The 25,465-nt window shown below is 50.9% G+C and overlaps 1 protein-coding gene and 1 long non-coding RNA gene across 2 annotated transcripts in view; one reads left to right on the top strand and one right to left on the bottom strand.

Moving 5' to 3' along the window:
• The window catches only part of LOC141060463 (uncharacterized), a 120,318-nt gene that overhangs the window by 10,036 nt on the left and 84,817 nt on the right, over nucleotides 1-25,465 (bottom strand). The window contains 2 exon segments of the mRNA XM_073556731.1: nucleotides 24,057-24,122; nucleotides 24,272-25,421. Of these exon segments, the coding sequence (XP_073412832.1) occupies nucleotides 24,057-24,122; nucleotides 24,272-25,421 (1,216 nt within the window).
• Nucleotides 14,255-24,641, top strand: LOC141060464 (uncharacterized). The gene is made up of 2 exons (XR_012222707.1): nucleotides 14,255-14,735; nucleotides 19,917-24,641. It is a non-coding gene; the product is annotated as an uncharacterized lncRNA (long non-coding RNA).

Raw genomic sequence — 25,465 nt, forward strand, 5'->3', positions numbered from 1 at the left:
CACCAGTTATTATCATTTACCTGTGGAAACATCTCCCGGAATCTCCTCCTTCCCATCACTCACACACGGCTGATCCCCCCTCGTCATCTCTTCTTCTTCTGTCTCATCCTTCACTTTATTCTTAGTCGGATCTTCCTTTAGATGTATCAGATGTAACAATCAGCACAATATGAGAAACCACCAAAATCTATTACATCTATGACCTCGATCAGAAATGTCCCCCATATACAGATCCGGTACAGGGCTCAGCGCCGTCTACCTGATGATCCTCCGGGATGTTGTGATTCTCCTCTGGACAGTCCTGGGAAAACAGAGGACGGGGACATCTCTCTGATGGATTTCTCCTCCTGGATCCATCTGTGGGAAACACACAAAATAGATTGTGTCATGTGATAAGATGATGGGAGTAGTAGTAGGTGACCACAGAACAGACATGAAAGTCTCCCCTCCTAACCCTGCTGGTCGGCCCATATTGCGATCGCCTCTTGTGCTCCATGTATAACCTCAACCTTAATATCAATCAGATCTTCACCCTAAAAAGAAAAATGTAAGATGAGCTCAGGTCCCATCACTTCATGGTCAGATGTTGTGAGGTCTTCAGGGTCATCTACCTGATGATCCTCCGGGATGCTGTGATTCTCCTCTGGACAGTCCTGGGGACACAGAGGATGGGGACATCTCTCTGGTGGATTTCTCCTCCTGGATCCATCTGTGGAGACACAAACTGAATACATGACCTGCCGTGTATCTGTCTATATATGAGACACGTCTCTCAGAACCGGTAATTCTAGGTTTATGTATCAGGGACTAAATTACATTGTTGTGGTCCTCACCACCGGTACCGAGGTCCCAGCACATTGTGGCCCCAAGTATGAAGTGATAATCAGCGAGGCCAAAGCCTAATGCTCTCTGCTCTGCACTCGGAGGATGAGGACCCTGAGGAGAGGGACAGAGAAGACCCTCGTCAGTCAGATGGAGGAGCCGCACTAAGAAGCACAACTTCTCCAAGTTTCCCTCCACCAGGGATGGAACCACAGAGGAGCTGGAGAAAGCTCCACATTTCTATCCAGCGGTTTCTTCTCTCCTAATTCACCGTTATGGAGACTGGGGGAAGGACAGTTACCATTTACCAGTGATTGTTTTTTGAGAGCTCATGAGGTCACCATGAGGACACGGCCTCCCTCCTGGACAGGATCCTCTGGGATCACTAAGAGGAGAGAACCTGCTGTCCTCCTATTAAGAGACGAGTTACTGTGTTTTTATTCTTTTTATATAGAGATAAATCTCAACATTCGCCTCGATATAAACACTAAAATAGGCAGAAAGTTCTTTGTATCTGAAGGAGGAAAGTGCCCATGTACGGCTAACGGTGACAGCGCTCGGGAGGACGGTGTTGTGGGAGCCCCCGGTACACAGCGGTTAGTGCCTATCACTGTATAATATAAGAGGACACTAGAGAGCAGGCACCGGGGTCATGGGCGCTGACTGAGGGACACGGGGAGCCAAGGAGAGATTGTCTGGGCAGATACCACAGAAAAGCCCCATAATACATATTCTACTGAATGAACAACCCTTTACTGGAGACTTACACTGATTATTACCATCATTGTGCAGCCCGATGTCCCTGCAGGGCCAACACCTGCGTAACCATGCCACTTACAGTCATGGCCGAAAGTGCTGGCACTCTTGAAATTCTTCAAGAAGTATTTCACTAAGGCCTCTTTCACACATCAGTTTTTTGCCATCAGTCACAATCCGTCAAAGTGTTCAAAAGATGGATCATGTGCAGATTGCAAAAACTGATGTACTGGATCAGATTTTTTGACGGATCCATCTCAGCAGCTTGCTGCAGGAATTAAAGGAATAGCATTTTGGGGAGAGAAAGAGAATCCAGACAACAGGGACCTAAGAGTGGCCCATGACATCCTACAGAGGCAATACAAACGCACTCTCAGGGAGAAAAAACAGAGGCATATCTGCCAAGAACTACAGAAGCTTGAGGACTCCCTCTCCAGGACAACTCATTCTGGGAGACCTGGAATCATATCGGCACAAAGCCCAAGCAGAGCACCCTCCACATCCAAAATGGCAACATCTGGCACAGCTACTTCAAAGGCCTCTACAAGAACATACCAGAAGAAGACCTAACCCCAGAACAGAAGCACCTAACCACTAAACTCAGAGACATGGAGGAGACAATCAAAGACTTCCAAAATCCTCTGGACATACCAATCAGTGTGCTGGAAATAAAAGACGGTATCAAATTTATGAAATGCAAGAAGGCCGCGGGCAGTGACGGCATCCTGCCAGAGATGATCAAATTCAGTTCCCCAGATATACATGCAGCACTGGCAAAACTATTCACCCACATCCTGAGTGCTGGCTACTTCCCAAAAAGCTGGAATCAAGGTCTCATAACGCCCATCTACAAGAATGGAGACAGATATGATCCAGCAAACTACAGAGGAATATGTGTTAACAGCATTCTGGGAAAACTATTTAACGGCATTATTAACAAAAGGATCATCACCTTCCTCACCCAGCGGGACACCCTCAGCAGAAGCCAAGCTGGGTTCATGCCAAACCATCGCACCACGGATCACATCTACACCCTGCAAAGCCTCATCAAGACCCACATCCATAGAAAAAAAACAGGGGAAAATATTTGCATGTTTTGTGGACTTCAAGAAGGCCTTTGACTCAGTGTGGCACCCAGGTCTGTTCCTGAAACTCCTGGAGAGCGGAATAGGTGGCAGAACCTACGACGTCATCAAAAGCTCATACACTGAGAATCGGTGCAGCGTGAAGGTGAATGGAAAGAGGACGGCCTTCTTCCGGCAGTGCCGTGGGGTAAGACAGGGCTGCAGCCTGAGCCCAACTCTATTTAACATCTACATAAATGGACTGGCAGCAGCCCTGGAATCCTCCTCTGCCCCAGGTCTCAGCCTGCACGACCGAGAGGTGAAGATCCTGCTGTATGCAGATGACCTCCTGCTGCTTTCCCCAACCGAGAGAGGCCTCCAAGATAGCTTGGCCGTGCTGGAAACATTCAGCACCACATGGGCTCTGCCCATCAACCAAAAGAAGACCAAAGTCATGGTGTTTCAAAAGAGGAGTTCTAAAGAAACCTCCACTTCCTCCCTCACACTAAATGGTGCCACGCTAGAGAAGACAAGCAGCTATACCTACCTCGGTCTGGAGCTAAGCCAAACCGGGAGCCTCAAGCAAGCAGCAGAGACCCTGAAAGGGAAAGCATGCAGAACCTTCTATGCCATCAGAAGACAAATGTACCACCTCAAACCACCGGTGAGAGTCTGGTTCAAGATATTCAACAGCATCATCACACCTATACTGCTATATGGCAGCGAGGTATGGGGTCCAGCAACCTATCCAGACCAGAAAAAGTGGGATTCCAGCCCAACCGAAGTCTTCCATCTGGAGTTCTGCAAATATCTCCTCCAGGTACATCGCAGCACCTCAAACATAGCCTGTCGGGCAGAGCTGGGCCGATTCCCCTTATGGCTCACTATACACAAGAGGGCGCTATCACACCAGGCGCATATACAGAACAGCAACCCCAGCTCCTACCATCATAAAGCCCTGCTGAGCCAGAGCCAAGAGCAAGCCAGGAACCTCGGCAGCCAGCTCAACCAAAGTCAGCAACACACCCTAACTAAAGCCCAAATAAAAGAGATCTCAGAGAGCTGCAAGATGCAATACATAGAGGGTTGGAAGAGTGAATTGGAGAACTCCCAGAAACTCACCATCTACCGGTCACTGTGGAGGGACTACACACTGGCGCCATACCTGGAAAGGCTACGCCACCCCAAAGACAGGCAGACCCTGAGTATATACAGATTAAGCGCCCACAACCTAGAGGTGGAAACAGGGCGGCACCGACAGACATACAAGCCACGAGAGAACAGACTGTGCCAGCACTGCCAGCAGGGGGCTCTGGAAGATGAGGTGCATTTCCTGCTGCACTGCAACAAATACTCAGCAGTGAGGGACTCCCACTTCCAGAAACTTACCACCCATACCCCAGACTTCCCATACATGGACGAGGAGAGGAAATTCTGCATCCTACTGGGGGAAGAAGAATCAATGGTGGAGGTCGCCGCCCAAGATGTCACCACATGTCATAAGATGAGAGGAACTAAAGACCTCCAAATGGACAATCACTCCCCAAATTTTGCCCCCAACATCCCATCCCCACTACCCTAATCCACTCCCCTGCCACACTTCTTTTCTTGCTTTGGCAACACTAATTGTATTTTGGTCCTGCCAATAAAGCCTATTTGAATTTGAGAAGACAAAGAGGAGACAAAGAGGAGACAAAGAAGAGACAAAGAAGAGACAAAGAAGAGACAAAGAAGAGACAAAGAAGAGACAAAGAAGAGACAAAGAAGAGACAAAGAAGAGACAAAGAAGAGACAAAGAAGAGACAAAGAAGAGACAAAGAAGAGACAAAGAGGAGACAAAGAGGAGACAAAGAGGAGACAAAGAGGAGACAAAGAAGAGAGAGAGGGGAGAGAGGGGAGAGAGGGGAGAGAGGGGAGAGAGGGGAGAGAGGGGAGAGAGGGGAGAGAGGGGAGAGAGGGGAGAGAGGGGAGAGAGGGGAGAGAGGGGAGAGAGGGGAGAGAGGGGAGAGAGGGGAGAGAGGGGAGAGAGGGGAGGAGACAGAGGAGACGAGAGATAGGAGAGGTGACAGAGGAGAGAGAGGAGAGGAGAGGAGAGGAGAGAGAGGAGAGAGAGGAGAGGAGAGAGAGGAGAGGAGAGAATTTTTTTGTGCCAGAATGTAAAAAGCAGCCGTAGGGGTTAAAATAAAGAAATAATTTATTCCGGGCACGGTCAGCTTTAAAAGACGGAATCAGTTGCTGAATTCCGTCTTTTGATTGACAGTGACGGATCCTGCGCCCATTGGCTTCCATTATAGCCAACGATGGATGTCGCTGGATCCGTCGCTGTCCGACTTTTCAACGTACATAAAAAACGTTACTTTGTCAGTCGTCTCCGGCCGATGGATCAGTTGCACAATCAGTTGCTGGATCCGTTTTTTTGACAAAACGACGGATTGTGACTAATGGGAAAAAATTGGTGTGAGAAAGAGGCCTAAGAAAACTTATAATTCCACATATTATGACCACCAGTCTGTTCAAGTAGCAGATACACCTCTCTACCGTTTCTTACAACCCCCTTATGTCTGAGGTTACCTTCCAGGAGCTCCTGCTCCACACGCCGACTCCTTATCAGTTCTGGCTTCCAGGGAAGCTGCCTTACTAGGATCACTGTCCCGGACGATGACTTGATCAACAGGTCAAACCCGACAGTTCCAGATCCTTAGGATGGTGGCTTCCCCAACGCAGTCAGCTGTCACAGACTCTGCAGGTACATGGCCTCACCATGTGCTATTCAGGAAACCGGTCCACTCGCAGGACCTTCCAACACAGATCATGTGAGCAAACCACAGTCTCACTACATCGTATGAGACACACCCATTGATGGGAGGTGTGTGGTTAGCCCAGCCCCTTATACAATAAGCAAGGCTCGAGGAACTACAGGTCCCAGAGCAACATCTCAGGCCCACAGTGCAGAGGACCTCCTCCTCTGTGACACATACCAGCCATTCACCACAACGTCACTGTCTCACAAAGCATTTTGGTTTTTCTTGCCCAGATGTAGAATCTTGCATTTCTCCCTGTTAAATGCCATTCTATTAGTCGCTACCAATTGTTCAAGCTTATCTAGATCTTTCTGAGTCCATACTGGCTTCTCTAGAGTTTGCTATCACTGAAATTCTAATTAGTTTACCCTCAGTCCTCTTATCTAGATCATTAGTAGGATACCTTCACCTTCTTATCTTCTGGGAGATAGCAACTCTGATTTGATGAGTCCAGCAGAAGACCACAGATGACTTCCACCCTTTGTAGTTCTAACCTCGATGAGCAGCCAACCTAACGTTGTCAAGGTCGCCCTGATCTCCGCAAGCTGAACTCTACAATGCTTAATGTATGTGGCCACGATCAGAAAAGCATTGAGGTAAAGTATCACCAATGCCTCTTTCTCCTGAAGATGAGCTGTTATCATGAATTTCTGCTGTTCCACGTGGATTGGAACGATGCGTACTATCATATAGCAATCTGGAAAAAGGCGTTTTATGGCCGATCTTATAGACTCCAATTTGAATTATCTGACTTTCGGGAATATGTTACCACTCGGTACCTTCCCAAGTCCTGTCTCGGTAGCACACAGACAAATCAAAATTCCTGAGAAATTTAATTACATCAGAGTAATTATTACAAAAAGATCTCAGAAATACATAATCTTGAATCTGTGCCTTCTGTTGGAAAGGTTTAAAATGAAAATAAAGGCATGGTGTTGTCTTCCATTATCAGATGTGGATAGAGGGAAACCACTAATAGCATAGCTCCCAACCATCCGGAATACAGCAGGACAGTCCCGATTTTGAGACCCTGCCTCACAGTCTCGATTTTTAGACTCCGCCCCACAGTCCCAGACAGGATCTACTTCTCTGGCATTGCAGTGAAAAGCAGCCGACACGCCCCCTTTTGTATCAGGCCTTGCCCCTTTTGTATAAAACCACACTCACTGTCAGGCCACATTCCATCTTCTCGTTGTTCAGAGAGATCTCTGCCTGCTCGCTGCGTCCCGCGTGCTCCGCTCTGCCTGCTCGCTGCGTCCCGCTCTGCCTGCTCGCTGCGTCCCGCTCTGCCTGCTCGCTGCGTCCCGCTCTGCCTGCTCGCTGCGTGCTCCGCTCTGCCTGCTCGCTGCGTCCCGCGTGCTCCGCTCTGCCTGCTCGCTGCGTCCCGCGTGCTCCGCTCTGCCTGCTCGCTGCGTCCCGCGTGCTCCGCTCTGCCTGCTCGCTGCGTCCCGCGTGCTCCGCTCTGCCTGCTCGCTGCGTCCCGCGTGGTCTGCTCTGCCTGCTCGCTGCGTCCCGCGTGGTCTGCTCTGCCTGCTCGCTGCATCCCGTGTGCTCCGCTCTGCCAGCTCTCTGTGTCCCGCGTGCTCCTCTCTGCCTGCTCTCTACGGCCCGTGTGAGCACAGAGACTAGATCACGTGAAGCCATTATCCCCCTCTACTCCTCCTTTGTCAAGCATCATCTGGATACTGTGTCTAGTTCTGGGCACCACATTTTAGAAAAGACATTGAAAAACTGGAGCAAGTTCAGAACAGAGCGACCAGGATGGTGAGCAGACTGCAAAGTATGTCATACCAGGAACAGTTACAGAATCTGGGAATGTTAAGCTGTAAAAAAGAAGGCTAAGAGGAGACTTAATAGCTGTCTACAAATATCTGAATGGCTGTCACATTGTAGAAGGATCATCTTTATTCTCAACATAGAAACATGAGAAGCAATGGGATGAAACTGAAAGGGAGAAGATACAGATTAGATATTAGAGAAAACTTTTTGGCAGTGAGGGTGATCAATGAGTGGAACAGGCGGTCATGAGAGGCGGTGAGTTTTCCTTCAATGGAAGTTTTCACACAGAGGCTGGACAGACATCGGTCTGAGATGGTTTAGTGAATCCTGCATTGAGCAGGGGGGGTTGGAGACGAGGACCCTGGAGGTCCTGATGACCCTGGACGTCTCTTCCAACTCTAAAAGTCTAGGATTCTGTGATTCAGTCGTGGTCTGCCATCACGAGAGTTGTTATAGGGGAGACGTATTCCTAATGTGACATCTTGATACTTGTTGTAAGCCAACATGGATAACGTATATATCATAAGAACACCGAACTCACTATTGAATCTATAAACTTTGTCTAACACCAAAGACCTACATCAAAGAGACCATGAGCTGTAAGGGTGAAGGTCGCAAAACCTGAGAGGTAGGAAGACAATTTTGTGTCCTGTAGGGTGGTGGCTTTTGTTCTGTCGATAAAGAGAGAGCCTACATGCCAGATGGACATATTGTCCGGCCTCTTGGAAAGTACATAACCCCGTGGTGTTAAGATTACATTCTGCCACCACTCAGTGCTATGTACGGTAACTGTAGCTGCGTTGGTGTGCCTGCATGACTGAAACCAGTGGCTTCCGGGTGCCACATTTGCTGTACAGCGGCCAAGCACCTCCCTAAGGCTATTAACCAGCAGATTAACCCCATATGTGCTGGTTACTGGCAAGTTCCCTGTAAGTAATAACACACAATAAATGTAAGTCTGAGACGTGTAACAATCTGATTATGGGACTATGGGATTGATAACATCAGAGACAGTTTTGGTCAACAACCCCCAGTGCCCTTCCTCCTACCTGCCCTGCCCACCTCCTCCAAAACCAACTTCTCCACCATTACAGAAGATCGATTCTCCACTCTACTCTCAAGATCACATCTCACTACCTGTGCACTTGACCCAATCCCATCCCACTTCATCCCAAACCTCACCAGTCTTCATCCCAACCCTAATCCATCTCTTCAACCTATCACTAACAACTGGTGTTTTCCCCTCAAGCTTTAAACATGCCTCAATCACACCTATCCTCAAAAAGCCCTCTCTTGACCCATCCTCTGTATCTAGCCATCGCCCCATATCACTTCTCCCCTATGCCTCAAAACTACTGGAAAAACACGTCCATCTTGAACTATCCTCCCACCTCTCTTCTTGCTCCCTCCTTGACCGATTAAAAACTGGCTCCCGGCCACATCACTCCACTGAAACTGCCCTAAAGTCACCAATGACCTACTAGCCGCCAAGGCCAAGTGACACTACTCTGTCCTCCTCCTCCTGGACCTGTCCTATGCCTTTGACACAGTGGACCATTCCCTATTACTACAGACCCACTCATCTCTTGGCATCACAGATTTGGCCCTATCTTGGATCTCGTCATACTTAATAGACCGGACATGCAGCGTCTCCCACTCGCACACCACCTCCTCACCGCGCCCCCTATCCGTTGGAGTCCCGCAAGGTTCAGTCCTAGGGCCCCTGCTCTTCTCCATTTACACCTTCAGCCTGGGACAGCTCATAGAATCTCACGGCTTTCAGTATCACCTCTATGCCGATGACACACAGATCTACATCTCTGGACCAGATATCACCTCCCTACTAACCAGAATCCCTCAATGTGTCTGCTATTTCATCCTTCTTCGCCGCTAGATTTCTAAAACTTAATATGGACAAAACATTATTAATCATCTTTTCCCTCATCTCACGTGACCCCCCCACAACGGACCTATCCATTAAAGTAAACGGCTGCCCACTCTCTCCAGTCCCACCAGCTCGCTGCCTCGGGGTTATCCTTGACACTGATCTCTCTTTCAAACCACATATCCAAGCCCTTTCCACTTCCAGCCGAATTCAACTCAAAAATATTTCACGGATCCGTATATTCCTCAACCAAGAATCTGCAAAAACCCCTAGTCCATGCCCTCATCATCTCCTGCCTTGACTACTGCAACCTCCTGCTCTGTGGCCTCCCCTCTAATCTATCCAAAACTCTGCTGGTCGACTTAACCACCAGTCCCCCAGCTATTCACCGGCCTCTCCCCTCAGTCAATCCCTGCACTGGCTCCCCATTACCCAAAGACTCCAGTTCAAAACCCTAACCATAACATACAAAGCCATCCACAACCTGAGTCTTCCATACATCTGTGACCTCGTCTCCCGGTACTTACCTACACGCAACCTCCGATCCTCACAAGATCTCCTTCTGTAATCTCCTCTTCCCACAATCGCATACAAGATTTCTCCCGCGCATCCCCTCTACTCTGGAACTCTCTACCACAACATATCAGACTCTCGCCTACCATGGAAACCTTCAAAAGGAACCTGAAGACCTACCTCTTCCGACAAGCCTATAACCTGCAGTAACCACCGATCCACCAAACCGCTGCACGACCAGCTCTACCCTCACCTACTGTATCCTCACCCGTCCCTAATAGATTGTGAGCCCTCGCGGGCAGGGTCCTCTCTCCTCCTGTACTTGTATGTATTATGTATACCCCTCCTCACATGTAAAGCTCCATGGAATAAATGGCGCTATAATAATAAATAATAATAATGGGACAAGTAAGAAACTCCTTCTTTTCCCCCATTACATGTAGACAGTGGGCAGGGCCGTCCCTTACATTGTATCGTACTGATACTGGGGAGACGTCACCGGAGTAACTGCACCGCCCAGTGTAGGACGTCGGATCAGGAAACACAGGACACTTCTGGCTCTAGGACCCCATCAGTCATGAGAACATCAGTCCTGAACCCCCAACAAGTTCAGGAGGAACGACACAGTATAAACGTCATTAATGATCGGCGATCATGTAAAGAATCTTCCTAATATTATTCTGCTGTCGCCTCATGTGGCTTCATTGTCCTCAAAACACCATCACTAATCTGCTGAGTTACCGACATCGTTAGATCATTTAAAGGCTGATTTCATGTGCAGCTTTATCCGCAGAATGGAAAATCAAACGCTGCTACCAATCACTATCCTGTGTGAGCGAAGGGGGAGATGAGAAGCCGAGACAGGGAGGGAGCGAGAACATCAGCACAAGAGTCACATGTTCAAGGCAAAAACAGGTGTAAGAAAGCAGAAAACTGGAGATTCATCACACGTCATCTACTGAGTACCTGGTGTAAGAGGCCGGCGCTCCTCCATCATCACGTGAACTAATTACTGTCGCTGCCTGTGTTATATTAAAGAGGGAAAATTCTCAGGATTTTGAGATTTCGAACATTGGAGCATTTTCCAAATCTCCTCCCAGAAAGGCCACAAAGAACCCATGCAAATTGGCAGGTGGAAATTGTCGTCAGAAGAGATTATCTTCAGAAGAATCTGTCACCAGACTGAAAAATGTTACCTATATTCCAGTGAAAAAGGATTACTGCTAAAAGGAGTGGCCAAACAAGTAAACCCCAGACCCGAGGAAAGAGGAGAAGTGACCTTGGCGCTAGCACCACCATCAAAAACAAGATATTGCCTTTTCTCTTTACTAGAATGTAAGCCTACAAGCCTACCTCGTGGTGTCAGAGGCCGGAGCTCCTCCATCATCACGGCCTGGTACCGATCCTGGTGTGCTTCTAGATACTCCCACTCCTCCATGGAGAGATAGACAGCGACGTCCTGACACCTTATAGGAACCTGACAACGACACCGTCATCACCCAGAATCCTCCAGTATAATGTCCCAGCAGTCACCTCTCCGCTCATCACCCAGAATCCTCCAGTGCTGTCCTGTATAATGTCCCAGCAGTCACCTCTCCACTCATCACCCAGAATCCTCCAGTGCCGTCCTGTATAATGTCCCAGCAGTCATCTCTCCGGTCATCACCCAGAATCCTCCAGTGCCGCCCTGTATAATGTCCCAGCAGTCACCTCTCCGCTCATCACCCAGAATCCCCCAGTGCTGTCCTGTATAATGTCCCGGCAGTCACCTCTCCGCTCATCACCCAGAATCCTCCAGTGCCGTCCTGTATAATGTCCCAGCAGTCACCTCTCCGCTCATCACCCAGAATCCTCCAGTCCTGTATAATGTCCCAGCAGTCACCTCTCCGCTCATCACCCAGAATCCTCCAGTGCCGTCCTGTATAATGTCCCAGCAGTCACCTCTCCGCTCATCACCCAGAATCCTCCAGTCCTGTATAATGTTCCAGCAGTCACCACTCCGCTCATCACCCAGAATCCTCCAGTCCTGTGTAATGTCCCAGCAGTCACCTCTCCACTCATCACCCAGAATCCTCCAGTGCCGTCCTGTATAATGTCCCAGCAGTCACCTCACCGCTCATCACCCAGAATCCTCCAGTGCCGTCCTGTATAATGTCCCAGCAGTCTCTTCTCCGCTCATCACCCGGAATCCTCCAGTGCCGTCCTGTATAATGTCCCAGCAGTCACCTCTCCGCTCATCACCCAGAATCCTCCAGTGCCGTCCTGTATAAAGTCCCAGCAGTCTCCTCTCCGCTCATCACCCAGAATCCTCCAGTGCCGTCCTGTATAATGTCCCAGCAGTCTCCTCTCCGTTCATCACCCAGAATCCTCCAGTGCCGTCCTGTATAATGTCCCAGTAGTCACCTCTCCGCTCATCACCCAGAATCCTCCAGTGCCGTACTGTATAATGTCCCAGCAGTCACCTCTCCGCTCATCACCCAGAATCCTCCAGTCCTGTATAATGTCCCAGCAGTCACCTCTCCGCTCATCACCCAGAATCCTCCAGTGCCGTCCTGTATAATGTCCCAGCAGTCACCTCTCCGCTCATCACCCAGAATCCTCCAGTCCTGTATAATGTCCCAGCAGTCACCTCTCCGCTCATTACCCAGAATCCTCCAGTGCCGTACTGTATAATGTCCCAGCAGTCACCTCTCCTGTCACCCAGAATCCTCCAGTCCTGTATAATGTCCCAGCAGTCACCTCTCCGCTCATCACCCAGAATCCTCCAGTGCTGTCCTGTATAATGTCCCAGCAGTCACCTCACCGCTCATCACCCAGAATCCTCCAGTGCTGTCCTGTATAATGTCCCAGCAGTCACCTCTCCGCTCATCACCCAGAATCCTCCAGTGCCGTCCTGTATAATGTCCCAGCAGTCACCTCTCCGCTCATCACCCAGAATCCTCCAGTGCCCTCCTGTATAATGTCCCAGCAGTCACCTCTCCGCTCATCACCCAGAATCCTCCAGTGCTGTCCTGTATAGTGTCCCAGCAGTCACCTCTCCGCTCATCACCCAGAATCCTCCAGTGCAGTCCTGTATAATGTCCCAGCAGTCACCTCTCCGCTCATCACCCAGAATCCTCCAGTGCAGTCCTGTATAATGTCCCAGCAGTCACCTCTCCGCTCATCACCCAGAATCCTCCAGTGCTGTCCTGTATAATGTCCCAGCAGTCACCTCACCGCTCATCACCCAGAATCCTCCAGTGCAGTCCTGTATAATGTCCCAGCAGTCACCTCTCCGCTCATCACCCAGAATCCTCCAGTGCCGTCCTGTATAATGTCCCAGCAGTCAACTCTCCGCTCATCACCCAGAATCCTCCAGTGCCGTCCTGTATAATGTCCCAGCAGTCACCTCTCTGCTCATCACCCAGAATCCTCCAGTGCCTTCCTGTATAATGTCCCAGCAGTCACCTCTCCGCTCATCACCCAGAATCCTCCAGTGCTGTATAATGTCCCAGCAGTCACCTCTCCGCTCATCACCCAGAATCCTCCAGTGCCGTCCTGTATAATGTCCCAGCAGTCACCTCTCTGCTCAGCAGCTCGATCATCTTGTTGCTGAGCTCCAGGATCTTCTTGTTCCTCTCATGTATCGGGGAGTGCGGGGGAGGCTCTGTGATGGGGCCCGGGCTCCGCCCTCCTGACTCCTGGAGATGGATGATGGGAGTCACACAGTCCCCCGGTGTCTTCCTCACTATTGTGTAATCCTGTGTATGGAGAGAGACACTTAGGGAGAAGAATTCCTTCCGACTCCAGATCTGACAATCAGTAGAAATCCCGGGATCAATAACAGTCTCCAGTAATCTGGGGCCATAACCGGGAATATTATTACACTCCGGACAGACATCCCGGCCCCTCTACAGCTCTTATAGGGAATCCCCATGACAACTCCTCCGGGCAGAGACCTCCACAGAATCCCTGCTCTTACAGTAAAGAATCCTTCTCCTCCTATTCTGGATTTCCTCCTCCCGGTGTCGGACTCGTCACATCACACAATAAAGCTGATAGAAATGTAGAGGAGTTACCTCTCCGCTCAGCAGGGAGATGATCTCCAGGGCGCAGTGGAATAATCTCCTGGTGGTCTCATCCCTGTCCTCGTCCATCCTCGGGGGTCATTCAGGAGGAGGAGGGATGAGCACTGGATCAGCTGGAGGGATCTCGTCCTGCCGGCGGCTTCATGATGGAGGAGAAGATGGAAATCACAGGGGACGAGAGAACGACAATCACTAAATTCTGCCCAAACATCAACATTTATCAGGAAGAATCTGGAGGAAAAGCCACAAAACTCCACCGCGGCCTCCTCCGCCGATCTGACCGCTCATCATCAGCCTCGTAGGCGGAGGACGGTCACCGTGGTAACTACACCGCCAGCGGGGGACGGTCACCATGGTAACTACACCTCCAGCGGGGGACGGTCACCGTGGTAACTACACCTCCAGCGGGGGACGGTCACCGTGGTAACTACACCTCCAGCGGGGGACGGTCACCGTGGTAACTACACTCCCAGAGGGGGACGGTCACCGTGGTAACTACACCTCCAGCGGGGGACGGTCACCGTGGTAACTACACCTCCAGCGGGGGCCGTGAGGTGAGGAGGAGACGCTGCACATCCCCCATACAATGCTGCCCGTCCCCAACACTGAGGAGCCGCAGTCACATGGAGCAGGAGCCTCCACAGGAACAGCTCTGATCTCCCCCCACACTCTCCTCTCACAGATTCACCACAAACCCTCCTGTCATCTCACCGGAATGGCGGGAACCGGAAATCTGCTGCTGGCTGACCCCAGAGAACACGAGCTGCGCACACCCGGGACGGAGCGGCTGCACTGAGCGCGGGAGGACCTGTGGTGACGTCACCGTCATGTGACCAGGGGGCGGGGCTCAGGAGAGAAGAGGTGAAGGACATGTGGTGACGTCAACCACAGCTCCTCCCACTCTCGCAGTGCAGCAGACTCTTCCTCCATGTTCTCCTCTTCCCTCTGATCTCACTGTTGTCCTATTCCATCTTCTATTTTATCCCTGACTCTGCACATAGGAAACATTCACATTGCAGAACATAGACATATTCTAGGAAACGACAAGGTACCGCACGTAATGCATGTGAACAGTGTCCGAAAAAGAGGAGGCAAGTGACAGCCTCGCTCTATACGGCACGTCGCCCCCATAGAATCCTCATGTGCTGCACGTCGCCCCCATAGAATCCCCATGTGCTGCACGTCGCCCCCATAGAATCCCCATGTGCTGCACGTCGCCCCCATAGAATCCCCATGTGCTGCACGTCGCCCCCATAGAATCCCCATGTGCTGCACGACACCCCCATAGAATCCCCATGTGCTGCACGACACCCCCATAGAATCCCCATGTGCTGCACGTCGCCCCCATAGAATCCCCATGTGCTGCACGTCGCCCCCATAGAATCCCCATGTGCTGCACGTCGCCCCCATAGAATCCCCATGTGCTGCACGTCGCCCCCATAGAATCCCCATGTGCTGCACGTCGCCCCCATAGAATCCCCATGTGCTGCACGTCGCCCCCATAGAATCCCCATGTGCTGCACGTCGCCCCCATAGAATCCCCATGTGCTGCACGTCGCCCCCATAGAATCCCCATGTGCTGCACGTCTCCCCCATAGAATCCCCATGTGCTGCACGTCTCCCCCATAGAATCCCCATGTGCTGCACGACACCCCCATAGAATCCCCATGTGCTGCACGTCGCCCCCATAGAATCCTCATGTGCTGCACGTCGCCCCCATAGAATCCCCATGTGCTGCACGTCGCCCCCATAGAATCCCCATGTGCTGCACGTCGCCCCCATAGAATCCCCATGTGCTGCACGTCGCCCCCATAGAATCCCCATGTGCTGCACGTCGCCCCCATAGAATCCCCATGTGCTGCACGTCGCCCCCATAGAATCCCCATGTGCTGCACGTCGCCCCCATAGAATCCCCATGTGCTGCACGTCTCCCCCATAGAATCCCCATGTGCTGCACGTCTCCCCCATAGAATCCCCATGTGCTGCACGACACCCCCATAGAATCCCCATGTGCTGCACGACACCCCCATAGAATCCCCATGTGCTGCACGTCGCCCCCATAGAATCCCCATGTGCTGCACGTCGCCCCCATAGAATCCCCATGTGCTGCACGTCGCCCCCATAGAATCCCCATGTGCTGCACGTCGCCCCCATAGAATCCCCATGTGCTGCACGTCGCCCCCATAGAATCCCCATGTGCTGCACGTCGCCCCCATAGAATCCCCATGTGCTGCACGTCTCCCCCATAGAATCCCCGTGTGCTGCACGTCTCCCCCATAGAATCCCCGTGTGCTGCACGTCGCCCCCATAGAATCCCCGTGTGCTGCACGTCGCCCCCATAGAATCCCCGTGTGCTGCACGTCGCCCCCATAGAATCCCCGTGTGCTGCACGTCGCCCCCATAGAATCCCCGTGTGCTGCACGTCGCCCCCATAGAATCCCCGTGTGCTGCACGTCTCCCCCATAGAATCCCCGTGTGCTGCACGTCGCCCCCATAGAATCCCCGTGTGCTGCACGTCTCCCCCATAGAATCCCCGTGTGCTGCACGTCGCCCCCATAGAATCCCCGTGTGCTGCACGTCGCCCCCATAGAATCCCCATGTGCTGCACGTCGCCCCCATAGAATCCCCATGTGCTGCACGTCGCCCCCATAGAATCCCCGTGTGCTGCACGTCGCCCCCATAGAATCCCCGTGTGCTGCACGTCGCCCCCATAGAATCCCCATGTGCTGCACGTCGCCCCCATAGAATCCCCATGTGCTGCACGTCTCCCCCATAGAATCCCCATGTGCTGCACGTCGCCCCCATAGAATCCCCATGTGCTGCACGTCTCCCCCATAGAATCCCCATGTGCTGCACGTCTCCCCCATAGAATCCCCATGTGCTGCACGACACCCCCATAGAATCCCCATGTGCTGCACGACACCCCCATAGAATCCCCATGTGCTGCACGTCGCCCCCATAGAATCCCCATGTGCTGCACGTCGCCCCCATAGAATCCCCATGTGCTGCACGTCGCCCCCATAGAATCCCCATGTGCTGCACGTCGCCCCCATAGAATCCCCATGTGCTGCACGACGCCCCCATAGAATCCCCATGTGCTGCACGTCGCCCCCATAGAATCCCCATGTGCTGCACGTCGCCCCCATAGAATCCCCATGTGCTGCACGTCGCCCCCATAGAATCCCCATGTGCTGCACGTCGCCCCCATAGAATCCCCATGTGCTGCACGTCGCCCCCATAGAATCCCCATGTGCTGCACGTCGCCCCCATAGAATCCCCATGTGCTGCACGTCGCCCCCATAGAATCCCCATGTGCACGTCGCCCCCATAGAATCCCCATGCGCTGCACGTCGCCCCCATAGAATCCCCATGCGCTGCACGTCGCCCCCATAGAATCCCCATGCGCTGCACGTCGCCCCCATAGAATCCCCATGCGCTGCACGTCGCCCCCATAGAATCCCCATGCGCTGCACGTCGCCCCCATAGAATCCCCATGCGCTGCACGCCGCCCCCATAGAATCCCCATGCGCTGCACGTCGCCCCCATAGAATCCCCATGCGCTGCACGTCACCCCCATAGAATCCCCATGTGCTGCACGTCACCCCCATAGAATCCCCATGTGCTGCACGTCACCCCCATAGAATCCCCATGTGCTGCACGACACCCCCATAGAATCCCCATGTGCTGCACGTCGCCCCCATAGAATCCCCATGTGCTGCACGTCACCCCCATAGAATCCTCATGTGCTGCACGTCACCCCCATAGAATCCCCATGTGCTGCACGTCACCCCCATAGAATCCCCATGTGCTGCACGTCGCCCCCATAGAATCCCCATGTGCTGTCACCCCCATAGAATCCCCATGTGCTGCACGTCGCCCCCATAGAATCCCCATATGCTGCACGTCGCCCCCATAGAATCCCCATGTGCTGCACGTCACCCCCATAGAATCCCCATGTGCTGCACGTCACCCCCATAGAATCCCCATGTGCTGCACGTCGCCCCCATAGAATCCCCATGTGCTGCACGTCGCCCCCATAGAATCCTCATGTGCTGCACGTCACCCCCATAGAATCCCCATGTGCTGCACGTCGCCCCCATAGAATCCCCATGTGCTGCACGTCACCCCCATGTGCTGCACGTCACCCCCATAGAATCCTCATGTGCTGCACGTCACCCCCATAGAATCCCCATGTGCTGCACGTCACCCCCATAGAATCCCCATGTGCTGCACGTCGCCCCCATAGAATCCCCATGTGCTGTCACCCCCATAGAATCCCCATGTGCTGCACGTCGCCCCCATAGAATCCCCATGTGCTGCACGTCGCCCCCATAGAATCCCCATGTGCTGCACGTCGCCCCCATAGAATCCCCATGTGCTGCACGTCGCCCCCATAGAATCCCCATGTGCTGCACGTCGCCCCCATAGAATCCCCATGTGCTGCACGTCGCCCCCATAGAATCCCCATGTGCTGCACGTCACCCCCATAGAATCCCCATGTGCTGCACGTCACCCCCATAGAATCCCCATGTGCTGCACGTCGCCCCCATAGAATCCTCATGTGCTGCACGTCACCCCCATAGAATCCCCATGTGCTGTCGCCCCCATAGAATCCTCATGTGCTGCACGTCGCCCCCATAGAATCCCTGTGCTGCACGTCGCCCCCATAGAATCCCCATGTGCTGCACGTCGCCCCCATAGAATCCCCATGTGCTGCACGTCGCCCCCATAGAATCCTCATGTGCTGCACGTCACCCCCATAGAATCCCCATGTGCTGCACGACACCCCCAGAGAATCCCCATGTGCTGCACGTCACCCCCATAGAATCCCCATGTGCTGCACGTCACCCCCATAGAATCCTCATGTGCTGCACGTCACCCCCATAGAATCCCCATGTGCTGCACGTCACCCCCATAGAATCCCCATGTGCTGCACGACACCCCCATAGAATCCCCATGTGCTGCCCCTCACCCCCATAGAATCCCCATGTGCTGCACGACACCCCCATAGAATCCCCATGTGCTGCACGACACCCCCATAGAATCCCCATGTGCTGCACGTCACCCCCATAGAATCCCCATGTGCTGCACGTCACCCCCATAGAATCCCCATGTGCTGCACGACACCCCCATAGAATCCCCATGTGCTGCACGTCACCCCCATAGAATCCCCATGTGCTGCACGTCACCCCCATAGAATCCCCATGTGCTGCACGTCACCCCCATAGAATCCCCATGTGCTAAACGTCACCCCCATAGAATCCCCATGTGCTGCACGACACCCCCATAGAATCCCCATGTGCTGCACGTCGCCCCCATAGAATCCCCATGTGCTGCACGTCACCCCCATGTGCTGCACGTCACCCCCATAGAATCCTCATGTGCTGCACGTCACCCCCATAGAATCCCCATGTGCTGCACGTCACCCCCATAGAATCCCCATGTGCTGCACGTCACCCCCATAGAATCCCCATGTGCTGCACGTCACCCCCATAGAATCCCCATGTGCTGCACGTCACCCCCATAGAATCCTCATGTGCTGCACGACACCCCCATAGAATCCCCATGTGCTGCACGTCGCCCCCATAGAATCCCCATGTGCTGCACATCGCCCCCATAGAATCCCCATGTGCTGCACGTCGCCCCCATAGAATCCCCATGTGCTGCACGTCGCCCCCATAGAATCCTCATGTGCTGCACGTTGCCCCCATAGAATCCCCATGTGCTGCACGACGCCCCCATAGAATCCCCATGTGCTGCACATCGCCCCCATAGAATCCCCATGTGCTGCACGTCGCCCCCATAGAATCCCCATGTGCTGCACAACACCCCCATAGAATCCCCATGTGCTGCACGCCACCCCCATAGAATCCCCATGTGCTGCACGACACTCCCATAGAATCCCCATGTGCTGCACGTCACCCCCATAGAATCCCCATGTGCTGCACGCCACCCCCATAGAATCCCCATGTGCTGCACGTCGCCCCCATAGAATCCCCATGTGCTGCACGTCGCCCCCATAGAATCCCCATGTGCTGCACGTCGCCCCCATAGAATCCCCATGTGCTGCACGTCACCCCCATAGAATCCCCATGTGCTGCATGTCACCCCCATAAGACAGAGTTGTATCTCCCACAGCAGTTGCAGGTCTTCTACAGTTTCCTCACTGAATATGTCTTGGAGTTGCACAAACATGTTACTTATAACTGTGCTCTTTCCTCCATCCCAGACCCCAACTGCATAAGTGGCACACACACTCACCTGGAGACTGGGTCATGGTCAAGAAACATTTGAGGAGACCACTGGAACCCAGATAAAGTGAGCCATTTTTAATACTACTGACCATTGCTACTTCTGTGAAGCTCCACGGTAAAGATACTTTGATCAATGCCAGCCACAGCAAAAAAAGGTCCTGAACCCCAGCAGCATCAAAGATGATGACCCTGCCCCTCTGGACTATGTTGATGGTAATTGCATCCCTTACCCTAACTCTCAATGCGGTACTAAAGGAGCACTGGGACAACAAACTGATAAGTATCACCAAGTCCTGCTCCAAGATATGGACTTTAAAGATCATCCTAAGAACTGCTGGATATGCACCCATAGCCAGTATCCTCTAATACATACCTCCCAACTTTTTAAAGAGGGGCAAAGGCAGCAAATTTTAGGCCATGCCCCGACCACACCCATTTAACAACTAGTCACACCCATGTCCATGCCCAACCACACCCATTTAGCACTGCTGATCACACTGACTGGTACTGAGGGCACAGTGGCTGGCATTATGGGCACAGTGGCTGGTACTGTGGGCACACTGACTGGTACTAAGGAAAAAAAAGAAAGAAAACAGAGAAAGAACAGAGAGAAGAAAGAACAGAGAAAGAAAGAGGGGAAAGAAAAATAGAATAGAGAAAGAAAGAGAAAAAAGAAAGAACAGAGAGAGAAAGAAAGGGGAAAGAAAGAACAGAGCGATAGAGAGAAAGAAAGAGGGAAAAGAACAGAGAAAGATAAAGAGGGGAAAGAAAGAACAGAGACAGAGAAAGAACAGAGAGCCAGAGAGAAATAAAGAAAGACGTAAAGAAAGAACAGAAAGAAAGAAAAAGAGGGGAAAGAAAGAACAGAGAGAAAGAAATAACAGAGAGAAAGAAAAACAGATTAGAGAAAGAACAGAAAGAAAAAGAGAGGGGATAGACAGAACAGAGAATGAGAAAGAAAAAAACAGAGAGAGAAAGAAATAATGATTCTATAAAGATACTATAGCAGCCCAGCTCCCATTGTAATGCCCATCTGAGCCTCCCGGTGCAGGACATATCATAATCCGCTCACATGGCCGGCATACCCGATTCCAAGGCGATCCTCATCTCATTTCCAGTCAGCTTCCAGCACATCACTTTCGATGGACCGTCATGTGCGAGTTTTAAAGTGCTCCTCGGGGCTCCGCCGTGTACTTCTGTGTCCGTGAGAAAAGCCTGCTTTGTATGCCTCGTACACTCTTGGCTCCGCTCCGTACATCCCGTACAAATATGGCTCCACTCTGTACACACACAGCTCCGCATACCCCATACACACGCGGCTCCGCTACGTACACCAAGTACACGAGAGTCCTCTCCGTACACCTCATACACCCTTCGGCTCTGCTCCGTACACCTCGTACACGCGCGGCTCCGCTCTGTACACCTCGTACATGCGTGGCTCCGCTCTGTACACCTCGTACACATACGGCTCCGCTCCGTACACCTCGTACACATACGGCTCCGCTCCGTACACCTCGTACACATACGGCTCTGCTCCGTACACATACGGCTCCACTCCGTACACCTCGTACACACACGGCTCCGTACACCTCGTACACACACGGCTCCGTACACACACATCTCCACTCTGTACACCTTGTACACACACGTCTCCGTTCCGTACACACGCAGCTCCGCTCCGTACACCTCATACACACGTGGCTCCGTACACGCACGGCTCCACTCTGTACACCTAATACACACGTGGCTCTGCTCCGTACACCTCGTACACCCACAGCTCCGCTCCACACACCTCATACACCCACGGCTCCCCTCCGTACACCTCTCACACACACACGGCTCCGCACACCTCATACACTCGCGGCTCCGCTCTGTACACCTCGTACACACACAGCTCTGCTCCGTACACCTCATACACACGGCTCCGCTCCGTACACACATGGCTTCGTACACCTCGTACACACACGGCTCCGCTCTGTACACCTTGCACACACACGGCTCCGTTCCGTACACACGCAGCTCTGCTCCGTACACGCATGGCTCCACTCTGTCCACCTCATACACACGTGGTCTGCTCCGTACACCTCGCACACCCACGGCTCCGCTCCGTACACCTCGTAAACCCACGGCTCCGCTCCGTACACCTCATACACACGCAGCTCCCCTCCGTATACTTCGTACACACACGGCTCCACTCCGTACACCTCACACGGCTCCGCACACCTCATACACCTACGGGTCCGCTCTGTACACCTTGTACACACATACACAGCTCTGCTCCTTACACCTCGTACACAAACGGCTCCGCTCCGTACACCTTATACACACGCGGCTCCGCTCCGCACACCTCGTACACACGCGGCTCCGCTCCATACACCTTGTACACACACCGCTCTGCTACATCCACACTGTAAACCCCTCCTGACCCCACACAGAAACTTACCCCATCCAGCACCATGACAACCAGCAGAGTCCTGCAGACACGGAGGCCCCTGATCATGTAACCCTTGACTCCTCCCCTCCTGTGACCTCATCACAGATCCTGTGTGCACAGAACACACAGCCTAACCACATCATTGCAGGCTGCGGTGGGTCTCTGGGAGGGCGAGGAAGGGGTTGGTGCTTGGGGGGCGTGACAGCTCAGTGCAATGCGGGAAAAATAGCATCCCGGGCCGGACGCGGGTGGGGGTGTCAAAAACGGGACTGTCCCGCGAGAATTGGGACTGTTGGGAGCTATGCTCTAATACTATACCATATCTTGCAGTGCCCCTAATCCCATATGAGATGTTCAACTGTAGCTGTTTCCACAAAGAGACTTTTGATACTGCTCGTTACAACGGAGGATACCTCAAAAGCAGCTATGTGGTTTCTGTCCAGATTGTGGGGTGGGTGGAAAGTCCATGGTTACATATATATTTTACAGGTAGCTTAAAATGTTGCTATAAGCTGGACCTAGCACAAGGTAAATTTGTAACACACAGGGCTAAGAAGTTTCCAGTAGGTGAGACTCCAGTAAAATAACTGAAGTGAAACCTGTACTGCCCACACTCCGACTGGACTAGGAAAGGTGTGAGAGCACTTCCATGATTTGTGACGATATTTTCAGGAACCATGGAAATTTAGACAATAACGAATTGTGGTTTACAGATTCTGCCCAGAATTATGAATGACTTGATCCATTTGATTACTCTTTTGAATCTAAGACATACCAAAGGAATGAGGTCAGTTTTCAAAACAACCTCCGATGAAAGGACTTTTGACTTTTATAGTCTTTGGAGACCCACTGACATCGTACCCTGCATACAGCCTAAGGGTTTATATCTAGTATGTGTTCAGCAGGACTATAAATGGCTTCTCCCGGGTGCAGAAGGAACCTGCACCTTAGCACGCCTTACGCCTGCTACCTTGATACGTCTGTATGGTGACCTAGATATGAATGCAAATCCGCAGCATGTGCACTGCGGTTTTTGTTTTCCATTGAAAATAAAGGTACTGCACTCCCCAGCAAAAACTGCTGCGGATCCGCAGGGCCGGATCCGCAGCAGAATCCGTAACGTGTACACCCACCCTCATTGTCTTCTGATCTGAACGCAACCAAACACATATGGGGAAATCTGAAATGACAAATTGTCATCACTCTCCATCCAGCATCCAGGCTCTAAGAGAGCTTGTTCTTGAAAAAGACAAAAAAAGATAGTGGGTGTATTATGTCACCAACTTGTTCATTCCATGTCTAGAAAACTTGGTGCTGTCCTTAAAAATCATGGAGGCCATAAAAAATGCTAGATATAGTAGCTTTTGCTGTGGGGTGTACTCATTTTTGCATCAACTAATTTGAGTAAACCTGAAGATTTTGTAATGAAAGTTGTTTTATTAACATTACTTTCATGTTCTGATTACAAAAAAATGTTCTATGAAACTCAGGGTTGGCAAAATTTTAGAAATTGTTCTTGAGTTAAGATCTTAATTAATATCTCACTGATCCTAAGGGGTGTACTCATTTATGCGAGCAATGTTTGTTAAAATGTATAAAACATTGAACATAATTAGTTTCTTTTCTGCATGCCTTCTGTCATGGTTTACATGATATGATTTATGTATAAAAGATTTCCCACATTCTGAACATGAATACGGCTTCTCTCCTGTGTGAATTCTCAGATGTCTAATAAGATTCCCTTTAACTGTGCAGGACTTCCCACATAGTGAACATGAATACGGTTTCTCTGATGTCTAACAAGTTGTGATTTATTTGCAAAGCACCTTCCATTTTGTTAACATGAAGGTTTTTCTCCTGTGTGAATTCTTTGATGTTTAACAAGCTGTAATTTACTTCTAGAACATTTCCCACATTCTGAACATGAAAATGGCTTTTCTCCTGTGTGAATTTTCCGATGTGAAGAAAGATTTGATTTATATATAAAAGATTTCCCACATTCTGAACATGAATAAGGCTTCACTCCTGTATGAACTCTCTCATGTATAGCAAGAAGTGATTTATATAGAAAAGATTTCCCACATTCTGAACATGAATACGGCTTGTCTTCTGTGTGACTTCTCTCGTGTTTCACAAGACTTGATTTATCTGTAAAGCATTTCTCACAGCGTGAACATGAATACGGCTTCTCTCCTGTGTGAGTTCTTTGATGTTTAACAAGTTGTGATTTCTCTATAAAGCACCTTCCACATTGCAAACATGAAAATGGTTTTTCTCCTGTGTGAATTCTTTTATGTTTAACAAGCTCTGATTTACTTCCAAAACATTTCCCACATTCTGAACATGAAAATGGCTTTTCTCCTGTATGAATTCTCCAATGTGAAGTAAGATTTGATTTATATGTAAAAAATTTCCCACATTCTGAACATGAATACGGCTTCTCTCCTGTGTGAATTTTTTGATGTGTACCAAGATATGATTTATATATAAAAGATTTCCCACATTCTGAACATGAATACGGCTTCTCTTCTCTATGACTTTTCTCATGTTGCACAAGACTTGATTTACCTGTAAAGCATCTCTCACAGAATGAACATGAATACGGCTTCTCTCCTGTGTGAATTCTTTGATGTCTAACAAGCACTGAATTATCTCTAAAACATTTCCCACATTCTGAACATGAATATGGCTTATTTCCAGTATGAATGTGCTGATGTCTACTAAGATGCCCTTTATCTGTGAAAGATTTCCCACATAGTGGACATGAAAATGGTTTTTCTCCTGTGTGAATTCTCTGATGTATAAGAAGATTCCCTTTATCTGTAAATAATTTCCCACATTCTGAACACGAATACGGCTTCTCTCCTGTGTGAATTTTCTGATGCGTAATAAGACTCAATTTATGTGTAAAGCATTTCCCACATTCTGAACATGAATATGGCTTCCCTCCTGTGTGAATTCTCTGATGTTTAATAAGACTCCCGTTATCTGTGAAGGATTTCCCACAATGTGAACATAAGAATGGCTTTTCTCCTGTGTGAATTCTCTCATGTATAACAAATCTTGATTTATAGGTAAAGCATTTCCCAC

Source organism: Dendrobates tinctorius, unplaced genomic scaffold, assembly GCF_039654945.1.
Source record: "Dendrobates tinctorius isolate UK_male_01 unplaced genomic scaffold, ASM3965494v1 ptg000237l, whole genome shotgun sequence".
NCBI classification, from domain to species: domain Eukaryota; kingdom Metazoa; phylum Chordata; class Amphibia; order Anura; family Dendrobatidae; genus Dendrobates; species Dendrobates tinctorius.